The following is a 24,638-nucleotide window of genomic DNA, read 5'->3' as shown; positions in this document are numbered from 1 at the left end:
ATTCATTCTATTTTCTCATCAGATTTGGTAGTAAACAAAAAACATTGAAAGGATTATAAAACCATATTCCCACGACTCGCATACACCGTTGTTAGTTGTATAAAACGATCAGGATATTTGGATATTATGGGCTAAAGGTATCCCATCTTTCCCAATTCTACTATATACCATACAAAAAAGGTATAATTAATTATGGTCCAAATAGAAATCTGATAATGGCATTTTACGGCAAATTACCGAATACGAATGCTATATAATTAAGTACGATAACAGTATTGTAAAATAGATATCTGATAATGGCACGCTTATTTTACAGTCCAGATAGTCTAAAGTGTGAGAAAGCAAAAGAGTGGTCAGTGGTTTGTGTATCGCTACGTTGGTTGCGTGACTTACTGCAGAGCGACACAGGGCAGGTTGATCTTCACCAACCTGTATATCAGAAGTTTGGTGATGATCTTCAATCTGGGTTGCTCATTGACTTGAATAAAGCGAGAGGTTTGCTCGGTAAGTTGACAAAAGTAGTTAATTTTATTAAGGTAGAAAATTGTGTTTAGAGAAAAACTGTGTGCTTGTGCATAAAAAACTGAAAATAATCGATTTGCACAACTTTAGAAAACTGTTTGGATAGTTAAAGTATCGTGGGTTTAATGTAGATATAGTAGGGTGGAGGAAGATGTATTTTTCTTATCCCATTTGGTAGTAAACAAATAACATTTAAAGAATTCTGAACCATATTCTCACGACTCACATATACCATGCAACTTATTTATTATTATTACATTATATTTCCTAATTCAACTCTTTATTGTAATGTTGTAGAACCATGGAGAAAACCAATTGCTATCACTCCTGAGTGTTTAGCCAAGTCAAGTGTGAAACGGAAATTTCCGTCTCTTCCTCAGAGTCCACTGGTTGCAAAACGAGCAAGACAAGAAGAAAGCTTTGAAGCTCTACCGCGCGTTTGTTTTACTGGTTTCAGTGCTTCCATTACACTGGATTTGACAAAGGTATTAAAGAAGATGGGACACTTTTAGCACATAATAACCAAACATCTGGATCCTTTTTTTCAAACAGTTTACAGCGCTCTATGTGAGTCACCATGATATAGTTTAATAATTCTTTGAATGTTCTTTGTTTACTACCAAAGGGGATGAGAAAATGGAATGAAAAGGTGTCCCATCTTCCCCAACCCTACTACATGTATCTTGCATCTAAAGAAGCGTTTAAATTGTCTGATTTTAATAAAATTTGTTAGTATATAGTAATAACATTAAAACTGATACAAATATTCAATCCTCGCACAGAAACTGGAATCGTTGAATGCTCAGATTGTCACCACATTAACTCTCTGCACCCACCTTGTGGCTCGAAATATTTCACGTACTGTCAAGTTTCTCTGCTGCGTGTCTTCATGCTCATATGTGGTTACACCACAGTGGATTGAGGATAGCTTCAGAAAAGGAGTTTTGCTGGGTAAGATTGCTTTTATTTCTTTTGTTATACAATACAAATTTCTATTTTCTGCAGACGAGGACAATTATTGGTTATCTGACAAACAAATGGAGGAGAAGTTCAAGTTTACTCTGCAAGGAAGTGTGTTAAAAGCAAAAGCTTTGCCGTTGTTTAAAGTAATTACATGCAATTTAATGCTAGCTGTCTTTAGTCTGCCACATTAGCTAAAGCATAACCTTTCAAATAACCTCTATGTGTGCTACATGTCTTGTAAGCTAACACTTGTTGGCTAATATTAATTAAAACTTATTTTAGGATTGCTTGTTCTGTATCACTGAGAAAGTTGTTCCAGAGAAAAAAACAATGAAACAAATCATTGAATGTGCCGGTGGGCGAGTTCTTACACGAATGCCATCAATCTCTGTCCTCAAACATATGAACTCAAGAACGGTCAGTTATCTGTCATGTTCTGCGACCTCTACCTTTTTCTTGTCTAATCAGTTGTAGGTTAAACACTTCTTAAACGGATTTGTATATTAGTTTTCCTGAAAAACTTATTTAGTTTTGCATTTCCAGTCACCGAACAATCGTGTGTTTGTCGTTTCGTGCAACGAAGATGAGGCAACTTATCTTTCCATTCGAAGAGAAGGAATCCCTGTTTATAATGCGGAGATCGTACTGACCGGTGTTTTAAAGCAGACTATAGACATGGACTACTACCGCTTGTAGTTGAAAACATTTTATATTTCTTGTGTTAATTGGGACCACAGTGCTTTGAACCTGTTATCATGATTTATGTTCCAGTTTTTCAGTGTTCTTGTTTTCGGACACGTATACAATATGCTTGTATACAATATGCTTGTACTTTTCAGCTGCCCATAAAATTGGAAATATATAAACAACTGTTATTGATAAGGTTTGAATGCGAATAAACACCAGCAAAATATTCTTCTGGTTATTTAGTTATTTTATTTGTTTATGGTCCTGCCTCCTTTGTTTTTATTGATCCACATATTTGCAAATGCAAGAGTTTTCACGTCTTGCCTACCACTGAAGAATAATCAACAACTGCATGAACAAATTAAAATTTTCTTTCAAGATTTCTTAAGATAATAAACCAGCGGTCTGTTATCAGGATTCCAATATTTTTCTTGCACCGTTTCAAGTGTCTCTGTTAACTCCAAATCCTGCAATGATAAGCGTATTACACAGCTTAAAATCTGTCAACATGTAATGACATACTTCAGGCAACAATATGTCAATAATCATACCTTATACAGTTCATTTTCTTTGACGAAAATAGTATATTCAGGATAGACATCCAACGCGGTAGGAACCACAGTTCCTTTGGTCGTTTGTTTTTCAACAGTGTTTCGCAGCGCAATGTATTGAGCAACATGATGTACAGTTGCATGTACAGAAGTTTTAATAAACCTGAATAATTTAGCAGATGATGATAATGGTAAACAGTGGTGTTGGTGTAGAGTTATTGTACTGACCTGACAGTTTGTTCAACTTTGGAACCGGTTTGATCCGGATGTGGATGTAACTCAAGCTCAACAGACAGGGCAGCTTGTGGCGCTTCTTTTTTAACAGATTGCTTTTCAACTGAAGCTGAATTTGAGCTTGTTTCTATGCATGTAAAGCATGAGTTAGTATGGGTATTTTTTATGTTAAATGTAACTTACTTTATCCTCGCATGGCCGGAAATTGATAGTCATTATCACACGGGTGTTCATACACCTCGTGCCAGCTTACGAGTTACCATGTGTGTTACTTTTCGGTGGGTGTTAAATTTTTTTTAATGCATGGCTGATAATTTGGATAACCCATTAGTGACCACTGGGTTGTAGCGATTGCCGTTAAGTGTTTTCCCAAGAACACATACGCCCACAACGGTAGAAGCTACTAGCCTGGAACCCATTACCGCACTAACCACTTTGCCAATGCACCGAACTGTATGTTAGATTTTAAAATATCAGTTAAAATAAACAATTTACCAGGAACAGGAGACGGAGCACCACTAGTGGTTGTGACGGTAGTTTCTTCTGTTGTTTCAGAAATTTTTCGTTTTTTATTGACAGGTGGTGAATTAGAAACATCGGATTCTGTTGAAACAAATAAATGAAAGAATGTTACTTACATTTGACAATTTGAACACTTTGTTAGTGACAACCTGGTAAGAGAAATTAGTAATATCAATATGTACCTTCACTGCTTCACAGGCACCTAACGTGGTCTTACAGGAATTTGGAACATTGCCTATTAATTGCTCCACAATGAAGTAAACAAATGCAAACGATTTATGTATTTTATAAAATATAATAGTTGATATTTGTAACTATGAGTTTGCCTAACCTGGATAATCAAAACTTAGACGCCTATGTGTACTTTACACATATAGTAGCGAATTAGGTCATAGACTAGGTATTGCTACTCTCTGGTTACAAGGCATACCTTCGAATCATTTTATGCCAAAGTAAAATATAAAATCTTGATACTTAAACTACTTTTTTCACCTCTTTCTTCAGATGTCCTCACAGATGAATGTGTTTGTGAAGAGGAATCAGTATTCTCCTTCTCTCTGCTTAAACCACTATTAGTATCGCCATTAGAAGCCCCTGTTGTAGGTTGTGTTGTGGTTGGTGTACTGATGTCTTGCTTTTTCACTTTCTGCAACCTACACACAAAAAAATGTATTTTTTTAAAAGTTTCACTGCATAGTGCATACCACTATAAACTAACGAATGTCCATGACTGTCCATGCAAAATGTCTGACACAAAAATAAACAGAATGTTGAAGAAAATTGCAAGTTGCTCAAATTAATTTTAGAAAATAATGATTTATAACAGTATTTGTTGAAGTGGCAATTACAGACCTACTAGCGGCTTGAGATTTTAGACCTTCTTCTATACTGGCAGTTAAGGCAGCTTGATTATGATGGCGGGTTATATTCTGGAGGACTTTAGCTTGGTGTGCTTCATACTCATCTCGCGATGGGTATATTTTTGCAATGAGAGCATCAAAGTTTGGATCGGGACGAAGGGATCTTCTCGACACCAACTTTTTACGACATGTTGGACACTCCTTGTTTCTAAAGTTACATGATAAATATCATACATTAAGCAGGTTTTGCTATTGCTATGTAAATTTTGTAAAAAAATATATCGTTCATTATAGATAGTATTTTTTTATAAAAAATCGTTAAAAGATGGTTGGGCCTTGGTGGTTTTTTTATTGGACCTATACGATTGATTATCAGATAAGATTCGCATACACCACATTTCATAAAAGAAATATATGTATATATAGAGGCTACTCCATTCTTTCCAACACACAAAAACCTTTTACTTTAAAAAACCATGACCCTAAAAATAAATGATACACATTTATCCTTGTTATATAGTGCCTCAATTCATATTAGTATAGTGCCTCAATCAGTACAGTGCCTCAATTCATTATTCTCAAAAACGGTGTCTTATCCACATAGCAGAAACATCAGGTCCCAAACCTGTTGTCCTCTAGTTAATAGGTAAGCTTTTTATCCACACCCAGGCAATTGTTTTATACGTTTAAGAAATACATAACTTACATTTATAATTCAACTTATATAAACGTAGTAGAATTTTTATACTGACCCACTCCGTAAAGCAGTTGTTATGCACTCGGAACAAAATCTATGGAGGCATTCCTTGGTGGTCATTGTGTTTCTCAGCATGTCCAGACATATTGGACACATCAATTCACTGTGTAAACTTCTTGGTGAAACAGCAATTTCTGTGTTGTCTGTTATTACCTCCTACAAACAAGTTTGTTTTTTTATGAGATTTAAAATAAATTTTGATAACTAAGCCATTGGTACATTAATTGTGATACGTACTGTTGCGTAGGTATTTGCCTAATGATCGACTAAAGTGGCTCAAAATAGTTTTTTATATTCCATGTAAAGATTACACAGATTTGACATAAATCTTTATGTATAACATAGTTAAGGTTGGCAGTAATTTGCATATATCACCACTCTTTAGAAAATATAGACAGGCAACTGAAAGGTTAATTACACGACCCACAAATCCTAATTATTTTACCTGTGGGGTACGTTGTAGTTCATACGGGGTAAGCTCCCACGTTTTGTTTGTTTGCACACACGAAGTGTTGTTACTTTGTGACATAACGATGTACGTTATACTAAGAAACTCTTAACTAACTTTGGTCTTTACCTAGAATGGGTAGAGTAAGTTGAGCGCGATTAGTTTTAACCAAATCCGATATTAAATAGAAAAGGGCTTATCAATTTCACCTTAGATAAGGGTATATATAGCAACACACGTCACACTCGTCCTCACTATCCATACTTCAGTCATACGCTAAATGTTGCATTAAAGATTAACCCTTATTTTACTTTATCAACAAACTGTTGTCACAAAAGTTATCGAATCACCGCGTATATGATTACCCAAAGTTAAACTTTGTGATTACCCACATTCTGTTTCGACAATGTCGGAAATCGTAGGTAATGTCTTGATTGTTTCTTGTGCATTTACAAACAAGAGAGCCTGAAATCGCCGATGCGGACAATTACTACTTTTACTATTCTGTTTGGTTACGTTCAAATGTTAAGTAAAGAGATAACCAGTTTCAAAATCACCTACCATTGAAACTTGACAATAAACTCGTCCAATAAAAATCTTCTTTGAAGAGCATCCATACACATAACGTATTTCAGTAGTAAATAGGAAAACTAACGCAACAAAGTTAAAATTTCACATTGAAGTTGTATTTTATTGAGAAAGGCAGCGTTAAAAAACACATCTCATAATACAATACTGCAACACGCAAAGAGCAGAATGTAAAAGAAAATGATTAAAACAACTGCAAAGTACAAAAAGTTATGAATGTGTGAAATACGAGGCAGTTTCTTCTAAGCGACTTCTTACAAATCGATCAATAACTGCGAAAATATCTTTACATCCATTTGTTACAGCATCCACTAATTGACCCAACTCATCTTGATGAATCCTGAAAATTCAGCAGAAAAACAACGAAAAGAAGAATATGGTTAGAAATTCAGGATATAAATAAAGAGTATTTATATAGTAAGTAAACAATGGTAACAGTTAAGATATTTATATTACCTGCCATTTAGTTCTGAATAAATGATTTGATCAAGTTTGGGCATGATTGCAGCAGAGAATTCAGCACATCCAGCTAATTCTTCCACATGATTGATATCAATGAGTGAAGTTTCCTTAGTTAAACTTGCTGAACAAGCACATACATAATCCTGTATAGTGGTTATAAATGTGTTGACAGTATGAATGCTAGATTGTAAAGTGTTTATTTAACCAACTATTATTTTAGGTTTTAATGCACTGGGTACTAATTGGCAATTGAAGGTATAGAAACAATAACAACATAATATATCCTGCTATATTAAGTAGACCTGCTAAATAAACAATGTTTAAAATTCACTGTTTATAAAATTGCTTGGGCAAAAATAAAAGAATTAAATGCACTAAACAGTTTCGGCAGAAGTAGGTAGATGAATATATGGAATTTAAAATATTGTAGAAGCTTACTTTCATAGCTATACCAGCATCAATGAGAGCAAGTGTAGCAGCATTAACACAAGCACAATACAAGCTACCATCAGAGTGAAGTACTTGTAGGTAAATGTCAATTTGTGATCTACAAATACAATACATCAAAATTTAAAAATTACTGATTACACTTCTATGAAATTAACTAATTCATAAAGAATCAGCTTATAAAGAACAATTAAGTTGTGTACTTTTGACGAAAATACAACTGTACAGCAAAACTTCATAAAGTAAACAGAATAACAAGCACTGATGATGCAGCAAGTGCACTACACAGTGTTATAAGTGGTGCTTTTACAACTTACCTTGGATATAACTGTGTACGAACTGCTGCTTCAAATGTTTGTTTTATATGGGCCGACATATCCTTTCCCTTTCGATCGCCACGGGATCTTTTCTTTCGCTCTGCTGAGCTAAACATTGCTTGACTAAACTCACAGTTGATAAAACATTTGTCCAAGCAAACCTAAAGAAAAGATTTTAAATTTTACTTGCAAATCAAAACAAATTAGGCTAACTATTTTTTTAATTATTTATGTATAGAGGTCAACCGATATATCGGTTTACAATATTATCGGCCGATATGTACGTTTATCGATATTCAGTATCGGTAAAAAACCACTTGATAAAAGTTCAACGTCAATCATGTGTTCCCTATTTTCGTACAAAAGCAGCACATGAGAGACATAGTTAGCTTAATTTTATAATTTATACTTTAAGAACATGCAGACCACTATTTTTCTCTACTATAACTTGTAAGATCTTGAATACAGCAATTAATTTTAACTAGGCCTACTGGTCATTTTATGTTTCCTTATAGTGTCAAATATATATATAGGTAAAAATGATATCGCATATCGGTAGTTACATACAAATATATATTAATCTCTAGTTATATATAAATATATAATAATGGATATACATAATAATAATTAATAAATAAACAAAATTAAAAAAAAACATTAAAAAACAAATATCAAAAGTATTTAATTAAAAAAAACACTTTAATATATTGTCATCTAAGATGACTAACATGTTTATTAAATATTGGCATTGGTAAAAATGTCATACCCTACTCCTCATGTTATTTGATGCCTCATGTGGACCATATATGGCAGCAAGAACCTAGATGAAAGTAAATTAAACTGTATATTTATAACCAACAAACTACTTTTATAAAAATAAGCACATATATATAGTAGTGTCTGATACGATGGAGGATTTTTCTCTTTTATTGTCCCAATGATTTGGTAGAAAAGAATATTTACAGAATGGTATAACCGTAACTCTGCAACTGTAAAAGATCGTTGTTATTTTTGCAAAACATGATCGGGAAATATCGGTTTTAGGTGCTAATGGTATTGCAATTTACTCCACAGAAGTATACGCTATGCTAAAACAATCTTTATTTGATTTGCATACGTAGTTGTCATCAAAAATGTTTCTATTGGCAATGTTCTTGCCTAAATATGGACTTACTTTGGTATTACCCTGTTCAATATAAGCAGAACCATCAGCTTGTGTAAACACACCCATGTTACATCTTACTCTTCTTAATTCACTTGGCTTTCTTCCATCAAACCTATAGCCTTCATCCGATATTAACTCAAAGCCCGCCATTCTGCTTATTAATACAGAACTTTATAACTATACCATGTTAACTGTCTGAAGACAAACAATAGAATGAAGCTGATGTTACCACGTGCACAAATTATACAGTCCATAAAATTTGTAAAGTAGCACAGAACGAGCACAACGAAAAATCATTAAACTGCAAATGAAATATAATCAATACGCTTATCTACCCAATAAGCTACATCAAGTTTATGTCAGTCATTCAACTTTCGACATAAAACCATCATAAATTTGATTAAAATCCCACAACAGAAATGTTCACGAAAGTACCAGCTCCTGCTACCGTACTACAAATTTGCCTAAACCCATGTATAATATCTGAATAGTGAATCATAAATAAACTATGAAGACACAATGCAATAAATGGAAAAAAATCACATACCAATGAGGACATAAGATTAACAAATAAAACAAATTAACAAAATATATATAAATGTGAAATGACAGTTTGCAGTTTTTATTTTTTAAATGAAATCCTGTAAAATTCCATGACCTTTCTATTTCGAATCTTAAAACATCTGTTAGAAGTTGAAATGATTAATGCCAGCTAATGACACCAACACCACATAGTTTTTTAACAACTATTGCTAAAGTTGAAAAGTTTCGAAACACCATCTTCAGTTTATGATTGCACAAAGTTGTCCGTAGGATTCATTTTTCCGACGTTTATTTGGGAGTCGATTATTTGCATCAATTCGTCCACACGGGGCACTCTTCCTGATTTCAGCTTTGACCAGATTGTGACGTCATTTAGTAATATTTCAAACGCACCAGTAGATGTGAGTTGAGTTTCAATGGCGTTGGAGAAAAAGAACAACATTATGCAAGCGTAAATCATATTTTCACGCGCCCAGTGATAAATCTGAGGTGTTTCCATGCCAACTTTTTCGAACGGGTTGACACCAGTGAGAATACAACCAATCAACATAAACTTAATTACAGACAATACCATAGCAGCCATTTGGTTAAACTTAGGGGGTGGGTAGTTTCCCCCATCAATGCGTACCTCCGAATAGCGCTGATTAATAATCTGCGCATATTCTTCGAAGGCACGACGGTAACCTCAGGATTGGCAGATAAGAAACTTGACCACTGGTACAGTGAACTGGTTTTTCAGTTTTGGTATAGGAGCATCTTCACTTGCACTGCCAGCTTCAACTTCCACGTTACGACTCAAGTCTTTCCATGACATAAAAATTGCACCGACTATAAATAAACTCACAAGGCTAAAATTGGCCATGCTGCAATAAGAATAAAAGTCGTTCAAAACCCAGTGCGAAAATGAATTAAAAATGTATGTCCATTTTAGATAATGTTGTATACGACGTAGTATAAAACATAAAACAAAACTGTAACTAAAGTATACTGTTAATATTTATTAAATATATATAATGGCCATAGCCCATAGCCTTATTAGCCTATAAATATAAATTATAAATATATTTATACAAAATATTCCCAAAGACTGACGTGTTGTTGCCAATTGTACAAAAAAATAATCGCTGTAGAATGTCAATCTATTGCATCATAAATTCATACATTGTAAGCAAAACTACAACACGCTTGCGCTAAAACATTTTGCCCACAAAAGAAATGCTGAGTCATAGTTAATTAGTGGTAACTTTTCTGCTATAGAAACAATAAAGTAATAAGAGAGCGTAGCTCTAATGGATTGACATGTTTTTTTTATCATTTGTCTCAGAACAGCATGGAGAGCCGACACCCCTACGCCACAGCGATAAGACTTATTGACCAAGCTAACAAACAAAACTCAGCTTAAACCACACTGTACAACGTTCAGAATGGCTCAATGTCCAAAACCGAGCAAAAGCGGTGACTTTCATAATGGGTTTAAACAAACTTGTGAGGTTTTGTTTGCGGTTTTCTTCTGTGGCAATGCGTAAAATTGCTTATATATATCTTAACTTACATTCTCTGCAAATATAAAACAAAATTACCCCTCTTAAATGATTAAAATGTCACAAACAAACCGCTTCTATCTCCCGTGTTCACCTTTTTCGATACAAAAAAAAACAAAAAAAAAACATGTTTTTCAGACTTACCAACTTTTAAATTTGTTTTTGATACCAATTTTCCTTTAAAATTACCGAAACATGTAATTCCATTTCCATACATACCTACTGCCATGTTATTTTGGACACAAACTATGGTCCAATTTGCCCTTTAAGTAACAATGGGTTGGACTCAGTACTTCCAAGGCCTGGTCACTGGATTGGCGTATGTGGTCTTGGGCAAGACACTTAACAGCAATTGCTTCAACCCAGTGGTCCCTAATGGGTAGTTCAAATTGTCAGTACAAAAAAAAACAACTTTAATAAAGTTACATGTAAGTGGTAACTCATTATTGGCGCAAGGTGTATAAAACAGAACATATATCCGTGTTGTAACGACCATTTATTTTGGAAACTAACGAAACATCGTGACAGAAAAAAACTACTGTCTTCAATCAGCCGTACAAAGAGGTGCTGCGAATGAATGAATTATATTTATTTAGATTTTCGGTCACGACGAGTATCGTAACTTTAAAACAACAGTGGATGAAACACGCTTATTGATAAAACAGAAAAAGAAATAACGTTCACCGTTACACACTACAGACAATACAATGTAAATTAAAGTAAACATGGCGTACGTGGGGCCATTGTACTACAACATACGTCAAAGAAAATAAAAAAAATGTCTGTCAGGAAATAACGTTTCAACGTCTTAGTTATACCGTTAGCCTAATTCGACGTAAATTAATGCTTCCTAGGGGCGATGCTAATTTATGGCGAACTTTTATTTTGTTAGTACGACTCACGTGATGTATAATATACGTTTAACTTTCTTGATGAAGTCATGTTATACGTTTCTCTTTATTTCAGATTTCTAGTTAGCATAAATGAATATATAACAGTAAATGAATATACAATATTAAACAGTATAACTGTGAAGTATCGCTTGCGCATTTGTGTTAAATCTGCTTACGCTAATGATTATCGTAGGATGCATTATCATAACGATGATGTAATGCCAATGGTGTAGGCGAACTTCTAGAATGAATGCGTTATAGTATTGTATTGAATAAAACCATATAGACTCCTTAAGATAAGGACTGTAAGGTTACGACCTCGGGGTTTGTAACTTGAGTCCGAAGGGTTGCTGCGGGCAGCCTCTTTAGCTGCCCGCACCTTTTCAGCTTTTACTTCTGACGTAGACGGTGGTGTTGGGCGTCAGGCTGATGTCACTTGCGTCAAAGCTGATTTTGGTACTCAAGAAAAAAAAATTGAAGGCGGTTCTTTTGGGTCGTTTGCCGCCCCCAACTGACACCTGTTTACAGTTAAAAAGCTTTCTTTCGCATTTGGCATTGCCAATATTCATCTTTCCCTCTCCTTAGGATCTTTTGGGAAGGATATGACCTTTACTAGGGCGTCTCTTCATAGTTGCCTCTGCAACCAAAGAAGAAAACAGCACAAAGACCCTATGAAATCGTCAGCTATACAGCTTCTGAACGAGAAACAAACAAAATGTACAGTAGTAAACGATGATAGATAGCAACCATTAGATGCATAATATCATGCTTCGTCACAGACTTATTTAAAAATGTTTTAGTTTTTTAGTTACAAGCACAAATAGGCATATAAATGACTAAAATTCAGTAGTTTGACCTTAAAAATATATTTTTTGACCTTGGAAATGATCTCGGATGGTATTGGAAGTATCACTATTGAACTCGCCATTCTCAAATACCCTAATATGGATACCAAGAATGTGTCTCTAGCTTCTCTGGAAATCATTTTAGTCCAGGACTCAAGTTAACCCTCGGACTCAAGTTACAAACCCAGAGCATGGCAGGTTCCTGCCCTTATCTTAAGGAGTCTATGGATAAAACACTAAATATTTACAGATGATATATGCTGACGGGGGGACACAACAGTAAAGTGAGGACGACTCGATTTCTAAGTTCAGAGCTTCCGGAAACATATAAATTAATTTAAAATACAAAGCAATATTTTACAAAATTGTATAGTAGGGTGGGAGAAGACGGGACACATTTAACACACATATCCAAATATACCGATCGTGTTTTAACAACGGTCTATGGGTATCGTGAGGACACGGTTTTATAATTCCTTGAATGTTCTTTGTTTACCACCAAATGTGACGAGAAAATAGAATGAAAGGTGTCCCATCTTTCCCCGCCCTATTATATCTCTTCGAGTATGGCGGCAAAGATCAAATTAAATAAAACAACAAAGAAATATCAGTTGACAGTTAAATTATCAGATAAAGGAAAACTACTGGGTAAACACCTACATCAGTCATCACATTACACTTCTAACACAGCACTTTTATATCGTGCCCCTTTTTGAGTTGAGAGTGTGGAACTTGTGTGACTGTTTTGTATAATATTTAGCAACTATAACTTAAAACTTGTGACGGCAAATACCGTTTTTTAAAATGTTGATCTCAATATGATCATTGAAATCGCGTTTACAAATGAGCATAGTCAAAACGCGTTTACAAATAGCATCGGTAATGGAGGTTTACATGTGGAAAGTCGGACTTCTAAATAAGTGAATTGTATGCAATGCACGAAAGTATAAATGGCGTCGTAAATATCTTATCAACAGTTATCTGAAGTTTGACCAACAAAACTTGACGAACTAAAATTATTTATTGCCCAGTGCCCATCCAAATATGGAATGCGTTTGGGCCAAAAATATAGTATCAACAAGTTCTGGGTAAGTCGAAAATCAGATAACTGATAATAAGTAGGGTGATATTCATATAAATGGCTCTCTACTTTAATTCACATATGAATGGCTTTCTATACAAAGAGTCTACTCTCACGTGATTAATATCTAGTACACGCACAGCATGTTTGTATGTGAAGAGAAATAATAGTAATAAAGAACCAGAGCAATGTAAAGGGATTACAACTAAAAAGTAGAGGCGAAATTAAAAAGTCGATTAAAACTAGGTTTATAATCAGCGAAATTCTATATTTATACGTTTTAAAAGGTTACATTGGATAACAATTGCAGTCTAACTAAGCAGCATAATGGCCTTTTGGGTGTTTGTATTGTTCACGGGGTTAGCAAACGCTGTGCAAATACGTTCCAGCCGACGTTTAACATATACGGTGAGTGTTAAATTATATAAAAATTGCAATGTTCCAGATTTTCATCTGGCGGGCGTTGTTAATAGTTAAAATACAATTAGGAAATTCAGTCACACGCACTTGAAGATAATAAGTTATAAGTGGCTTGTCCGAAATATATTGTAGCGAAACCCAATTTGTGGCACAAAAATATAAATTTGATTATAAGTTATTATTAATTTTCTGTTGTTGGTTCCCGTCTTACCTCACTCTGTTATATTTTTATTTTCAATAGATCATAATATTTGGACGCCATCTTCGTCATCTCACTTCACATCTCCTTGGATGGTATAACATTTCGAAACTACATATTTCTATTTAGATCTATCTCATACCCGATATCGGGGGATTTTAAATATTTTAAAACTTTAAACTCAGAAGTGGTGGAATATTTTCGGTATTTCATATACGAACATTGTTATGAATTCTTAATTAGGCAATTATCAAAGTAAAAATAAACTATTACATTATTTTCTTTAGTTAAAATTTTCTCGAGATTTTGAAGGCACTGAGAAAGACTGCAGCGCGGTTCTTATCAACGATACGTGAGCACTCACAGCAGCTTATTGTTTAAACGACGGAAATATCAGGTTATATATTCCATTACAATTTTAAAACGAAAAATAGTTTTAAGTTTCATTGCAAAACGTTTTTTTTTTATTCTATAACGCGTATCTCACAGTTCACATTCAGACAATGATTTTGTTTCACAGTCGTCCAAACTTTCCAATTCCATCTTCATCGTGGCAGGTAGCTCAAGGCGGTTATACGGTATCAGTGGAAAATTATATAATTTCCGAAGGTAAGATGCAACAATGTAACACTATGCTGGGGAATAACATGGCATTGTTTCAACTCTTTTATCGTCAAATTTGAAAGTAAACTCGTAAGCTGGCACGAGGTGTATATGAAACAGAACATTCGTGTTATAACGACTGTCCTTTTTCCGGCCACGAGAGGATAAAGTAAGTTACATTCACATTTATTCAGGTTATGGGCTAACAGTATTCATTACTTCACATTAACATATGCTGTGTATACGTCCGATTTACTTTAACGCAATATCTATTACAGGTTACAGAGAGGCGGACGAAATTGTACCAGTAAATGACATTGCTCTTCTACGACTTTCAAATGCTTTCAACTCTTCATCAAATGTTGAGCCGATAAGTTTGCCGCAGGATGTGAAAACCGTTTGTCCAGGAGTCCCTCTTTGTCTAGCAGCCTACTGGGAAAACAAAACCGAACCGGCAAGGAGATTCGGTACTGAAACAAGTAGCGTAATTTTAATATTACTATCGTACTTATTGCCGGTCACCCACGCTCCGTGAGTGATCGCATCATATCCAAAGGATATTGGGTGCGACTGTCGATGCACCTTTAACTGCGTGTGTCCGGCAGTCGCAAAACACGATAAGTTATAGTTACGTTGATTCATTCAATTATATAATATCATATTACAATTCAGGATGGTGGGGACAATATCTTAGCTACAGACCACTTCCCGAAGGAAAGCTGCTATTTGCACAGGTGAAAATGTTTTCTTTGGATTTGTGCAGAGGTTTCTTGCCTGGGATTGACGAAAGAACTCATATCTGCGCAGGCGGGATAGACACTTGTGGAGCCTACCCCAACTATCCTTGCTACGTATGTTCGTTTTATCTTTTAGTAGGCCTACATGTTCTAACTACGATAGTAGAATTGTTACTTATTTATTCGGTTCGTATAAAATCAGGTACACACATAGTATAGCAGCAAATACGTCCGGCCAGTACAATCACAATCAAAAGAGTGCCAACCGTTTTATCTGGATCACCGGCCAGCCGACACGTGGTATTACGTGGCTATCACCACGTAATGCGGCAAGAGACGCCGTACTTAATTAGGCGCGGGCAATCACCCGCGGGCTCAACAATGATTAATCGGATTGTTACAGAATAATACTATAATCCTTCAGGGGTGAGCACATGGTGTCGCGGCAATAAATTGCTTTATATGGATCGCAGAGTAAAATTTAATTATAATTTATTTTGATATATAGTTGGGTGGGTAAGATACGATACTTAAACACATATTACCCAATATTTCAAAAATCAAAATATATGACGTTTTTTGAGTGACCCTGAATTTGTACTATCCTACCTTTATTAACGGATGACAACACTTCAAAGAAATATATTAAAACACACGATGCGATATTTAGAGATTCGCAAACAGACGGGGTAGGAAGAGACGGTTTAAAATTCTAATTAATTTTATTTCATAAACCATTTTCTTATTCGGAATATAAAAACACGAAATAAGATTTGACGCATTGAAAATCAAGCTTGACAACGGTCCATCGAAGTCGTATATGGATACGGTTTTATAATTCTTTAAACGTTCTTTGTTTAACTACCAAACGGGACGAGAAAATAGAATAAAAAGGAGTACCAGCATCTTCTCCACCCTACTATATATAATTTTAAAACGGTATTTTTGTTCTGATTTTATCCATAATTTAAGCTATATTGAGTGTTCAACAATATGTTTGGCATGTTTCATAACGACACTTCACCTTTTGATTGTTATTGTGTTTTTTTACAGAGTGTGCGCGGTGGTTCCTTGGCTTGCTATCGGCCAGACTCCACCTGGTATCTTGCAGGCATTGTACCACAAGGTACAGGATGCCATGCTGAATATCCCGGAGTTTATACAAATGTTTACCACTTCCTACCCTGGATTAATTCCGCAATGCAAGGCAACCAGGACCAAATAAAATAAACAACCCAGCACCGACCCTTTTAACGATGACGCATGAGCTTATTTAATGTTAATTGCTTTATGATGCATGTTTATTCTAGCAATGTTACTGTATTTTTAATATATATACTCAGAGCAAATAAACGACCAGTAACTATAATGGTAGAATTGATATACACGTTTGCTAAATGTTGCTGCCTTTGTTTACGCGTTGAGTTTCGAATTGTCAGCATCGTTTTTTAGAAAGGGGTCCGCTGTCGCCATTGTCCGCTTTGAAACAAAAGCTTTATATAGGGTGGGGGAAGACGGGACACCTTTAGCACATAATATCCAGATATCCTGATCGTGTTTTAAACAATTAACAATGGTCTATGAGAGTCATGAGGACATAGTTTCATATTTCTTTGAATGTTCTTTTTTACTACTAAATGGGACGAGAAAATATAAATTAAAAGTGTTCCATCTTCCCCCATCCTTGTACAATATTATACGTCACAATGTAGGCGTTTTAACAGCCATTAGGCGCGTATTGATTGTTGTTTTAATTTAATCCCTCCCAAAAGTATCCCTTTTTATCGTACAGTACTATTCCATATTAAAAAAGGTTCATTATAAAAATGAGTATATACGGTGTGACATGATGTATTAGCCGCATGTTAGACTTTACTGCTTATGGCGTGACTCAATCGCTCTTGTCGAAAACAATAAACGGTAAATAAAATAACAGCGAAACTATTGTCCACTACTTTTCTTGTAAATATTATCAAAGGCAGTGTCCACTTTAATACAATAGCCGGAGTCAACAAATATTTTGTTAGGAAACGGGGGGCTTTCCTATACCCATTCACAATGGAGGAAACAATTCAAACCGGAATTCTTGTCTGGGCGTTTGCCCGGTTGCCATGCGATGGAAAAGTACGCACCCATTCATCACGACATATATATTCTTTGTTGGGGGGCCAAGAATACATTTTTACAGAACGTTCGTGTCAGAGGATCATCCACTATGTATCGTATCGTGATTGCAGTTCTACTTCTCGCAAACCAAGGTGAAGTTTGCAAAACTATTTTTATAATGATATATATCATTTAATTGCTTTGTTCATTGTTTTCTGTTTATTAGGTTTTGCGTTAAACTGCTACCAATGCGGTTTAACCACCGAAACCGGTTCATGCAGTACTGGTTCAATTTCCGCAGCTAACTTACAGGCGTGCCCTGCTGGTTTTAACTACTGCACCACGCTATCTTTGATCAACCAGAACGGTGGTAAGTTGAATATATATACGTTCTGTATAGTTCGAACACGAACAAAAGTTTTACTTTCAACCACGCATAATCATTCCAGGTGGAAGCAGTACAACAACCAGGGGATGCAGTGCCACTCCTCAAGCTCACTCTTGCATCGGAGCCTTCGGATTTTACTCATGTACTGGAGCAACTTGCGCAACTGGTAAGTATGTGAGTTTAGAGTATACTGATAAACAAAACACATGGCTGAAATAGAAACGAGTTTCGCTAAAAGAAATTAAGGAATGAATGGATCGATTACATACTAGAACTGACACGCCGTTGTATGGGTATTCGGAAATCTAGGCCAGGGCGTTAACGGTTGCTCATACAATAAATCATTCTTCAATTGACGTTTAACCTTGTTGATATAGTAGGGTGGGGCAAGATGGTGACACCTTTAGCACATATAGGATCCAAAATAGGATGGGTGTCCCATCTCAAGATGGGACTTAGCACATATTACCCAAAATAAAATGAGTATCCCATCTTCTCCACCCTACTATACTTTAGTTTTTCCTAAAAAATGATTTTTTTTCTTGACAGACGGTTGCAACAGCGGAACTGTTCAATTTGTAACTCCTACGGGTGGTGGTGCTGGCAAGAAAGAGGCAACAATTCTCGCTGTTGTTTTGTCTTCGATTCTAAGTTTCGTTGTTTGCTCTCTTAATTAAATAGGAATTTTGCAATCATTTTCTGAATAAATATAACCTATGTAAAAATTTAACCTATCGTTTTTAATCTAACCAATTCAATAATTGTAATATATGCGGTTATTAAATTATATAATTTGATGCGTTGTACATTTATGTGGCTCTTTTTGGAATAATATAGCACCATTAAAATGATACGAAGCTTATTTATGACAATTGTGTCTGTATTTAACCGTGTATAACATTATCTATAAATTCTGGTTTTGCGGTTACATTCTTACAACTTGTTCTGTGCATATATGGCCTACGTGTAACAAAACGAAATTTTAAATATAGTAGGGTGGGGTAAGATGGGACACCTTTAGCACAAAATATCCAAATATCCTGATCGTGTTTTAAACAATTAACAATGATCTATGGAATTCGTGAAGATACGGTTTTTATAATTATTTGAATTTTCTTTGTTTACTACCTAATGAGACGAGAAAATACAGTTAAAAGGTGTCCCATCTTCCCCCACCTTACTATACTTTTATTTGGACGTTATTTATATATGGAAAAGAATGAGAAAAAATGGGACACTGAGGTACAAATTATCCGTGTTTAAAAAAAATAATATATTTTGCATTGTTACCACGAATTAGTATACTGTCATATAGGCCTACGTAGGGTGGGGGAGATGGGAGTGGAACATTTTTTCAATATATTTTATCGTCTCATTTGGTAGTAAACAAAGATATTTAAACAATTAAAACCATATTCTCACAACTTTTATAGACAGTTGGTAATTGTTTAAAACGCGGTTAAGATATTTGAATATTATGCGCTAAAACTGGCTCATCGCTGCTATATGGTTGTTTGTGTGAATTTGTCTTTGCGGCAGACACTTAAAGTGCTGATGTCATGAACAGTTGCTCTAACCCGGTGGTCCCTTATACGCGTTGTCTAGTTCTCAACCGTATACATTACCAAAATAAAACAATCACCCATAAAGTTATACATCCGAGCATCGTACAAAGATTCGATGTAACTCATTAAAGGGCCTAAACGCACTCAAATGTACATTGCTTTAATAGATAGAGTGTGTTTTTCTAATTCCAACGACACCTAACTTATTTTAATCGGTTCTGTATAACCAAAGATATTCCAGCTGAAACACCGTGAAATTCATAAAACTGATTTGAAAGTTGCGTGGCGAAAAAATTGAGAAGTGTACTACCCACGTGACAAATCACGTCACAAAATTGTTGAAGCGTGGCCGCTCTCATTCAGAAACACTGAGAAAGGCGAGAGGCAGTGTTTTTAGCGAAAAACGAGAGAACAAAAAAAAACGCAAAAAAGCACAAAAAAAACGCAGGTTTCGCTTTAACGAATGAATCAGTCACGTGACTAGTACGTTCCTACGTCACAATCACGAAGCTCGTAGTAAAAAAAGGGTAGCGCTAGAGATCACTGTTTGAGGACGAATATCTACGCCTATACTGGACCAATTTTAATAAGCAAAGTATTTTTGGAATCAATAAAACAGTCGCTTTATGAATTTACCATACAAAATAAAAGTGACGTGGGGTGTGTTTAGGCCCTTTAAGCGGGCAGGTACATTTATCCGATGACTTTTATGACGTCATAATCAACACGCAGGTTTTGGTCCGTGCGAAACCCAGCATCACTTTAACACTGGTTGCGAAGCACGAGCTTTTTGAATAAAACTCGTGAAGGTCGAATTACGGCTATTTTGGAAAGCAAACCAAAGAGTGCTTTCGCCCGTATCTCATCGAAAATTTTAAATAATCTGAAAGGAAACGTTACAATGGCGACAAATAGGAGACACGGTAGATTACCATCGTGTGGGAAGTTGTTTGTTTAGGAAACATAGTGGGACATTTCCGTCCTGCGGCGTCGATTGGAAACTGGCTAACAGAACGTGAAGACGATAATAAAATAATTAACAAATGACATAAATAAACGCGGATGCTATAGGATAATTAAATGAACATTTGACTTCACCTCTTACAATGTCATCAATAAAATGGCGTAGGTATCATTATACCACCACTGAATTCACTAAATATAGCCTTTTTTGTCAGTTATGTAGTTCTAAACTTGTTGACACTTCCCTGACTGAAAATAAAAAAGAAAATAAAAAGTTTGGACTGGTAATCTAAACACCAAAGGCACAGATATTTTAGGAGGTACATAACTATGCTTAAGTGTACAGACCTACAAAGAACAGTATTATTTCAATTTTCAAACTGTTAAATTATGACAGTACAACCGTAAAAATAGATTTTGTTTACTTACTTTGCTACACTTAACTTCACAGGACAACACAAGAAATGGCACAATATAAAGTCTACATATGCAAATCTCAAAGGAATAATAAAAAAAGTCAATTTATCAAGCAACATAAACAACATTTCGGCGTAACCGTGTTGCAGAAATCTGGTTCCCATCAGCTACTGCGCAGACAGGGAACAATTTTATCAGAAATCTATAAATCTGGTTCCGAACAAAGATTACCTAAAAACATTTATTCATGTTTTTAGATAGTTGATTTTATTTAATGTGAAAATGTAGGTATTGTCGCCTTTTTTTTGTTGTTGATAAGGTTTTAACAGTAGTGGTCACTGGTCATAAGCCACAACATATACCTTAAGTTAAAATACAGTATGTATCAATTTTTATTAAGAAGATAAATCTTAAAAAAAGAAATGCACAAAATATGTTGTATCTAACGACTGTTATTTTTAGTCGAAACCAGAGTTGTTTTTTTTTAATAAAATATGTTATAAGTAGCCGATGGGAACCAGTTTTTTAACAGAACCAGATTTCTGTGACACTGGCAAAATAAACGGTGATTTAAAACCACTCTGAGAAAAATAATTACCACCACGGGGATACAAAAAGCCAACAGTTTTTAGAGGGGTCATCTGAACCGATCATAACTGCAGTCTGGAAAAATATACTCTATTTGTTTTTTGCTTGTTGTTGGATTCGCTTTTCCCAAATCCCAAATTTTCTTTGTTGAACATCATAAGCACACATGTTATTGTTATTCCTTTTCTGTTTCAGAAATAGTTCATTTTGATATTTAAGTTGGTCAGTAACCTGGTTCTTCTGGTCAGTGGTCATTAACTTGCTTCCCATGTGGTTTTCCTTCTGTTTAAAAGCTTTTTAGGTGCTTGAATCCTCTTTCGGTATCCCCTAAAAATAAAACAAATTGTTTTTTTAATACGAAGATCTAATAATTTAAAAAACACAAAGAAAAGAATTAACAACAAAACCACAGTCACGAAAACATCTGTAGGTAAAACCGTTTATGAATAGTGTTTAATAAACCAAAAGTATAACTCTAATGCACTGCTCTTCCAGTATCTGTAACCAAATACTCATCACATTAGCGTATATTCACTAAATTTATCTCCTACTAAAGAGCATACTCTTGCAAATTCTTTAACCACTTCTTGGTGGTCTCAATTTCTTCAAAAAAAATTCACTACTTTCGGTATTGCTTATATATTTAATGGGTTGTTCCAAAGTTTGTAAGACAATTTTAAAATGCAGTAAGTGTAATACAAGTTAATGAATAAAATGGTTTATATCAGTACCTAGATGTTGCGAAAATAAACTAGTAATCTAATATTTATTTAAATATAACAGACTTGTACCTGATTGTAAATGGTGGCTGCACTGACTAATGTGTAAAATTTGTATCTCTACCTTTTTCTCATGTGCTTATTTTAAAAGTAACTCTTGGGAAACAGATGTCTGTCTACTATTAAAAGAACGTTTCTATGTTTTTATTAAATTTAACCAGGTAAGTAAAGAATAAGTATTCGCTCATGTAACCTAACCCTCTCATATTGTATAATGCTTACTAACTGCAGGATTAATAGGCTACAATTTTCCTTGTATTAAAGTGTTGTGGGAATGTACTCTCTCAAAGCATCGACATACTTGACTTAATTACAGTTTGCATCTCTTTCAGCTAAAGTAACAGGAATCGTCAATTTTTTCTACCAGGCTATTCTCCTAATTTCTGGTACTAACTTAGTCCTGTCTTACTCATGTTATAAATTAATGGCAATTTGAAATAGTTTTTTTAATAAACACTCAAGAGTCTACAATATTTTTTAAATAAATTATAGTAACCGTTTACTGAGAACCTGTTTAAGTTAATTGACCTCAGAATTTGCAGTAATTGCAGCTTGTTCAATGTAAGAACGTCCGAATGTCTTGATTGAGATCCAATTCACCAGTCTCATCCAGTCATACCAATTAATGTTTTGCATGTTGACATTTTCAAATCCCATTTCTTCAAAATTTGTGTTGGTCAACTGAGATCCAGTTCTTTCTAATGTTGAATTATAAGACACAAGATCCTTTTCATCATATTTATTTATTAAGACATTTTCATGCTTTTCATTATATTTTGTCATCACATTTTGATTCCTTTCATAATATTTTGCCATCATCATTATATCTTCATTCTTATCATTATAAGTTGATGAACGACCAAGGTGTTTAGTGCCAGAAGCCTTTTTTAACACACCGGCAGCATGTCTACGTAATGTAGAACTTGGAACATTGTATTTCTTAGCAAGTTCCCTAAAACTGGTGTTGCTACAGTATCTTTCCAACAAAGCATTTCTCATGGAATCTTCAGACCAAGATCCTCGAGTGGTTTTTCGAATGTAGTTTCTAACCATTATTACAATATCTAATAAATGATGTCTGTATTACCTGTGTACAAAACTGCTAATTACGAACAGATCTTTAAAACCAAACATTAAATTAGTAAGCCCATACTATAAAAACTACTCCAGTTATGCAGGGCCTATGGGCCATATTTGCCGGTATATTTTTATTGTTTTAATTCGTCTAACCTTTTAAATTATTATAAACTTTATATATATTTTATCGTTATACGGTAAACACATATAGTCCAATATTTAAAAATCAAAATATATATTCCCCTTTTGGCTGATACCGTGAATTAGTACCATCAAACTATTATAGCTTTTTAATTAAAATCAGTACACTTTAAACATACATAATACGTTAGGAGTTTTTTTAGCTTTTTGCAAACATTCGGGGTAACGGGTAAACTTAAACCCTGACAATGTTTTTAATATTAACTAAATTTATTAGATAAAATTAACATTTTAAAACAAAACAACATTTTATGCTTTCAATATATAACGTTTGAACATTCTTGGTCTAGCCAAATCGGACCCGTAAAACCAAATTTAATCTAAGCAAACTCCTCTTGCTACGCGTCCCATTTCGTCCCGTTTCGTCTTTCAACCCGAGGCAATAGAAACACCAAAGAACACAACAATTTTTTTTAGAAACACAAGAGAGCACCATTGTAGTGGTTGTACCGCATCACATTTGTGAATCGCTATCCATAAACACATTTGTTAACCGCTATTTATATATTGTACCTCTTCACATTTGTAACTATCCATTAAGGCGAGTTCACACTAGTGCCGATGGCTGGCGATTCGAGAGAGTCTGGCGATATTCTGACGTCACTTACCCCATCGCTAGCGATACAAGAGACAAAAAAATCGTTTAGAAACAGTTCCTATTCTGCCGATGATCGCAAGCAAAGAACGACCTTGGCGCAAAAAGTAACAGTTTTTCGCGTAAACTATTTCGCTGCAAATTAAACGGTGAAGATAATTTTCGAGTAAATATGAATGTAAAAATGAATGTATATTTCGTTGCAGGAATACTATATTGTAAATTTGGCGCAATATTATTAAAAAAACGTTTGTTGGGGCGTTTTGCGACTATTGTTAAGAACCTTTTCAACAAAAAATGATTAAAACAGTGTATTGTTACACGGTACACAACTACTTTGTAGAAAAATGATGTCATGCCTGCTAAACGCAATTATATTCTTTCCTGGGTATTTTCCTCTACTTTAATCGCATATTTTTTTTCATATCAAGTCTGATAATGTGTTTCAGTACCCCAAGTTTACACGTAAACATAACTTTAAAACTGAGTTCATAAAGCCAGAAAACAGAGAATTACTCGTCTTCTTAGTATTGCTGAATGGACGCATGCCAATTCATATATAAATGTAGACAAG

General features: G+C 34.8%; 6 protein-coding genes and 1 long non-coding RNA gene across 8 annotated transcripts; 3 read left to right on the top strand and 4 right to left on the bottom strand.

Annotated features, from left to right (window-relative positions):
• Nucleotides 1-281: 281 nt before the first annotated feature.
• Nucleotides 282-2,396, top strand: LOC108949301 (PAX-interacting protein 1). The gene is made up of 6 exons (XM_018811097.2): nt 282-504; nt 820-1,007; nt 1,305-1,473; nt 1,528-1,628; nt 1,768-1,902; nt 2,029-2,396. Exons 1-6 carry the CDS (start codon nt 297-299, stop codon nt 2,179-2,181), a joined length of 954 nt encoding a protein of 317 aa, XP_018666642.1. The 5' UTR covers nt 282-296; the 3' UTR covers nt 2,182-2,396.
• LOC100181787 (E3 ubiquitin-protein ligase RING2) lies at nt 2,372-5,685 on the bottom strand. The gene is made up of 8 exons (XM_002130895.3): nt 5,542-5,685; nt 5,092-5,252; nt 4,332-4,547; nt 3,972-4,132; nt 3,453-3,560; nt 2,952-3,084; nt 2,724-2,886; nt 2,372-2,639 (listed from the first exon to the last, which is right to left on the bottom strand). The coding sequence occupies exons 1-8, from the start codon at nt 5,623-5,625 to the stop codon at nt 2,547-2,549; spliced, it is 1,119 nt and encodes a 372-aa protein (XP_002130931.1). The 5' UTR covers nt 5,626-5,685; the 3' UTR covers nt 2,372-2,546.
• A 529-nt stretch (nt 5,686-6,214) lies between these two features.
• On the bottom strand, nt 6,215-8,738 carry LOC100179476 (exosome complex component RRP41-like). The gene is made up of 6 exons (XM_002131033.5): nt 8,533-8,738; nt 8,125-8,178; nt 7,359-7,519; nt 7,033-7,141; nt 6,589-6,737; nt 6,215-6,472 (listed from the first exon to the last, which is right to left on the bottom strand). Exons 1-6 carry the CDS (start codon nt 8,671-8,673, stop codon nt 6,343-6,345), a joined length of 744 nt encoding a protein of 247 aa, XP_002131069.1. The 5' UTR covers nt 8,674-8,738; the 3' UTR covers nt 6,215-6,342.
• Nucleotides 8,718-9,988, bottom strand: LOC100181742 (thioredoxin reductase-like selenoprotein T). Its single transcript, XM_004225781.4, has one exon. It carries the CDS (start codon nt 9,926-9,928, stop codon nt 9,311-9,313), a length of 618 nt encoding a protein of 205 aa, XP_004225829.4. The 5' UTR covers nt 9,929-9,988; the 3' UTR covers nt 8,718-9,310.
• Nucleotides 9,989-13,001: 3,013 nt separating this feature from the next.
• LOC113474138 lies at nt 13,002-16,936 on the top strand. The gene is made up of 3 exons (XR_003395799.1): nt 13,002-13,834; nt 14,088-15,499; nt 16,439-16,936. It is a non-coding gene; the product is annotated as an uncharacterized LOC113474138 (long non-coding RNA).
• Nucleotides 16,937-17,507: 571 nt separating this feature from the next.
• Nucleotides 17,508-18,751, top strand: LOC100177091. Its single transcript, XM_002130970.3, has 4 exons — nt 17,508-17,643; nt 17,718-17,861; nt 17,941-18,045; nt 18,429-18,751. Exons 1-4 carry the CDS (start codon nt 17,601-17,603, stop codon nt 18,554-18,556), a joined length of 420 nt encoding a protein of 139 aa, XP_002131006.3. The 5' UTR covers nt 17,508-17,600; the 3' UTR covers nt 18,557-18,751.
• Nucleotides 18,752-20,812: 2,061 nt separating this feature from the next.
• On the bottom strand, nt 20,813-23,580 carry LOC100187313. Of its 2 annotated transcripts, none has more exons than XM_002131112.5 (2): nt 22,720-23,580; nt 20,813-21,739 (listed from the first exon to the last, which is right to left on the bottom strand). In XM_002131112.5, the coding sequence occupies exons 1-2, from the start codon at nt 23,242-23,244 to the stop codon at nt 21,710-21,712; spliced, it is 555 nt and encodes a 184-aa protein (XP_002131148.1). In that variant the 5' UTR covers nt 23,245-23,580; the 3' UTR covers nt 20,813-21,709. The 2 variants fall into 2 exon arrangements, with proteins under 2 accessions (XP_002131148.1, XP_026689726.1); XM_026833925.1 differs by having other exon boundaries at nt 22,702-23,577.
• Between the last annotated feature and the right edge of the window lie 1,058 nt (nt 23,581-24,638).

This window comes from Ciona intestinalis, chromosome 3 (assembly GCF_000224145.3).
Source record: "Ciona intestinalis chromosome 3, KH, whole genome shotgun sequence".
Lineage (NCBI taxonomy): Eukaryota > Metazoa > Chordata > Ascidiacea > Phlebobranchia > Cionidae > Ciona > Ciona intestinalis.
The sequence above is the reverse complement of the archived record's forward strand: the minus strand, read 5'-3'. Positions and strand labels throughout refer to the sequence as shown.

Excerpts from the sequence above, each read along its gene's own strand:
- LOC108949301 (XM_018811097.2), top strand. The coding sequence starts at position 297 with ATGGCACGCTTATTTTACAGTCCAGATAGTCTAAAGTGTGAGAAAGCA. Across the intron at positions 505-819 it reads TAAAGCGAGAGGTTTGCTCG|AACCATGGAGAAAACCAATT; the intron begins GTAAGTTGACAA and ends GTAATGTTGTAG. Across the intron at positions 1,629-1,767 it reads AAGCTTTGCCGTTGTTTAAA|GATTGCTTGTTCTGTATCAC; the intron begins GTAATTACATGC and ends AACTTATTTTAG.
- LOC100181787 (XM_002130895.3), bottom strand. The coding sequence starts at position 5,625 with ATGTCACAAAGTAACAACACTTCGTGTGTGCAAACAAACAAAACGTGG. Across the intron at positions 3,085-3,452 it reads TGCTCCGTCTCCTGTTCCTG|AAACAAGCTCAAATTCAGCT; the intron begins GTAAATTGTTTA and ends TTACATGCATAG. Across the intron at positions 2,887-2,951 it reads AAAGTTGAACAAACTGTCAG|GTTTATTAAAACTTCTGTAC; the intron begins GTCAGTACAATA and ends TAAATTATTCAG.
- LOC100179476 (XM_002131033.5), bottom strand. The coding sequence starts at position 8,673 with ATGGCGGGCTTTGAGTTAATATCGGATGAAGGCTATAGGTTTGATGGA. Across the intron at positions 7,142-7,358 it reads CGTACACAGTTATATCCAAG|ATCACAAATTGACATTTACC; the intron begins GTAAGTTGTAAA and ends TTGTATTTGTAG. Across the intron at positions 6,738-7,032 it reads ATGCTGGTATAGCTATGAAA|GATTATGTATGTGCTTGTTC; the intron begins GTAAGCTTCTAC and ends ACCACTATACAG.
- LOC100177091 (XM_002130970.3), top strand. The coding sequence starts at position 17,601 with ATGTATCGTATCGTGATTGCAGTTCTACTTCTCGCAAACCAAG. Across the intron at positions 17,644-17,717 it reads TCTACTTCTCGCAAACCAAG|GTTTTGCGTTAAACTGCTAC; the intron begins GTGAAGTTTGCA and ends TCTGTTTATTAG. Across the intron at positions 17,862-17,940 it reads TTTGATCAACCAGAACGGTG|GTGGAAGCAGTACAACAACC; the intron begins GTAAGTTGAATA and ends TAATCATTCCAG.
- LOC100187313 (XM_002131112.5), bottom strand. The coding sequence starts at position 23,244 with ATGGTTAGAAACTACATTCGAAAAACCACTCGAGGATCTTGGTCTGAA. Across the intron at positions 21,740-22,719 it reads CAATTACTGCAAATTCTGAG|GGGATACCGAAAGAGGATTC; the intron begins GTCAATTAACTT and ends TTTTATTTTTAG.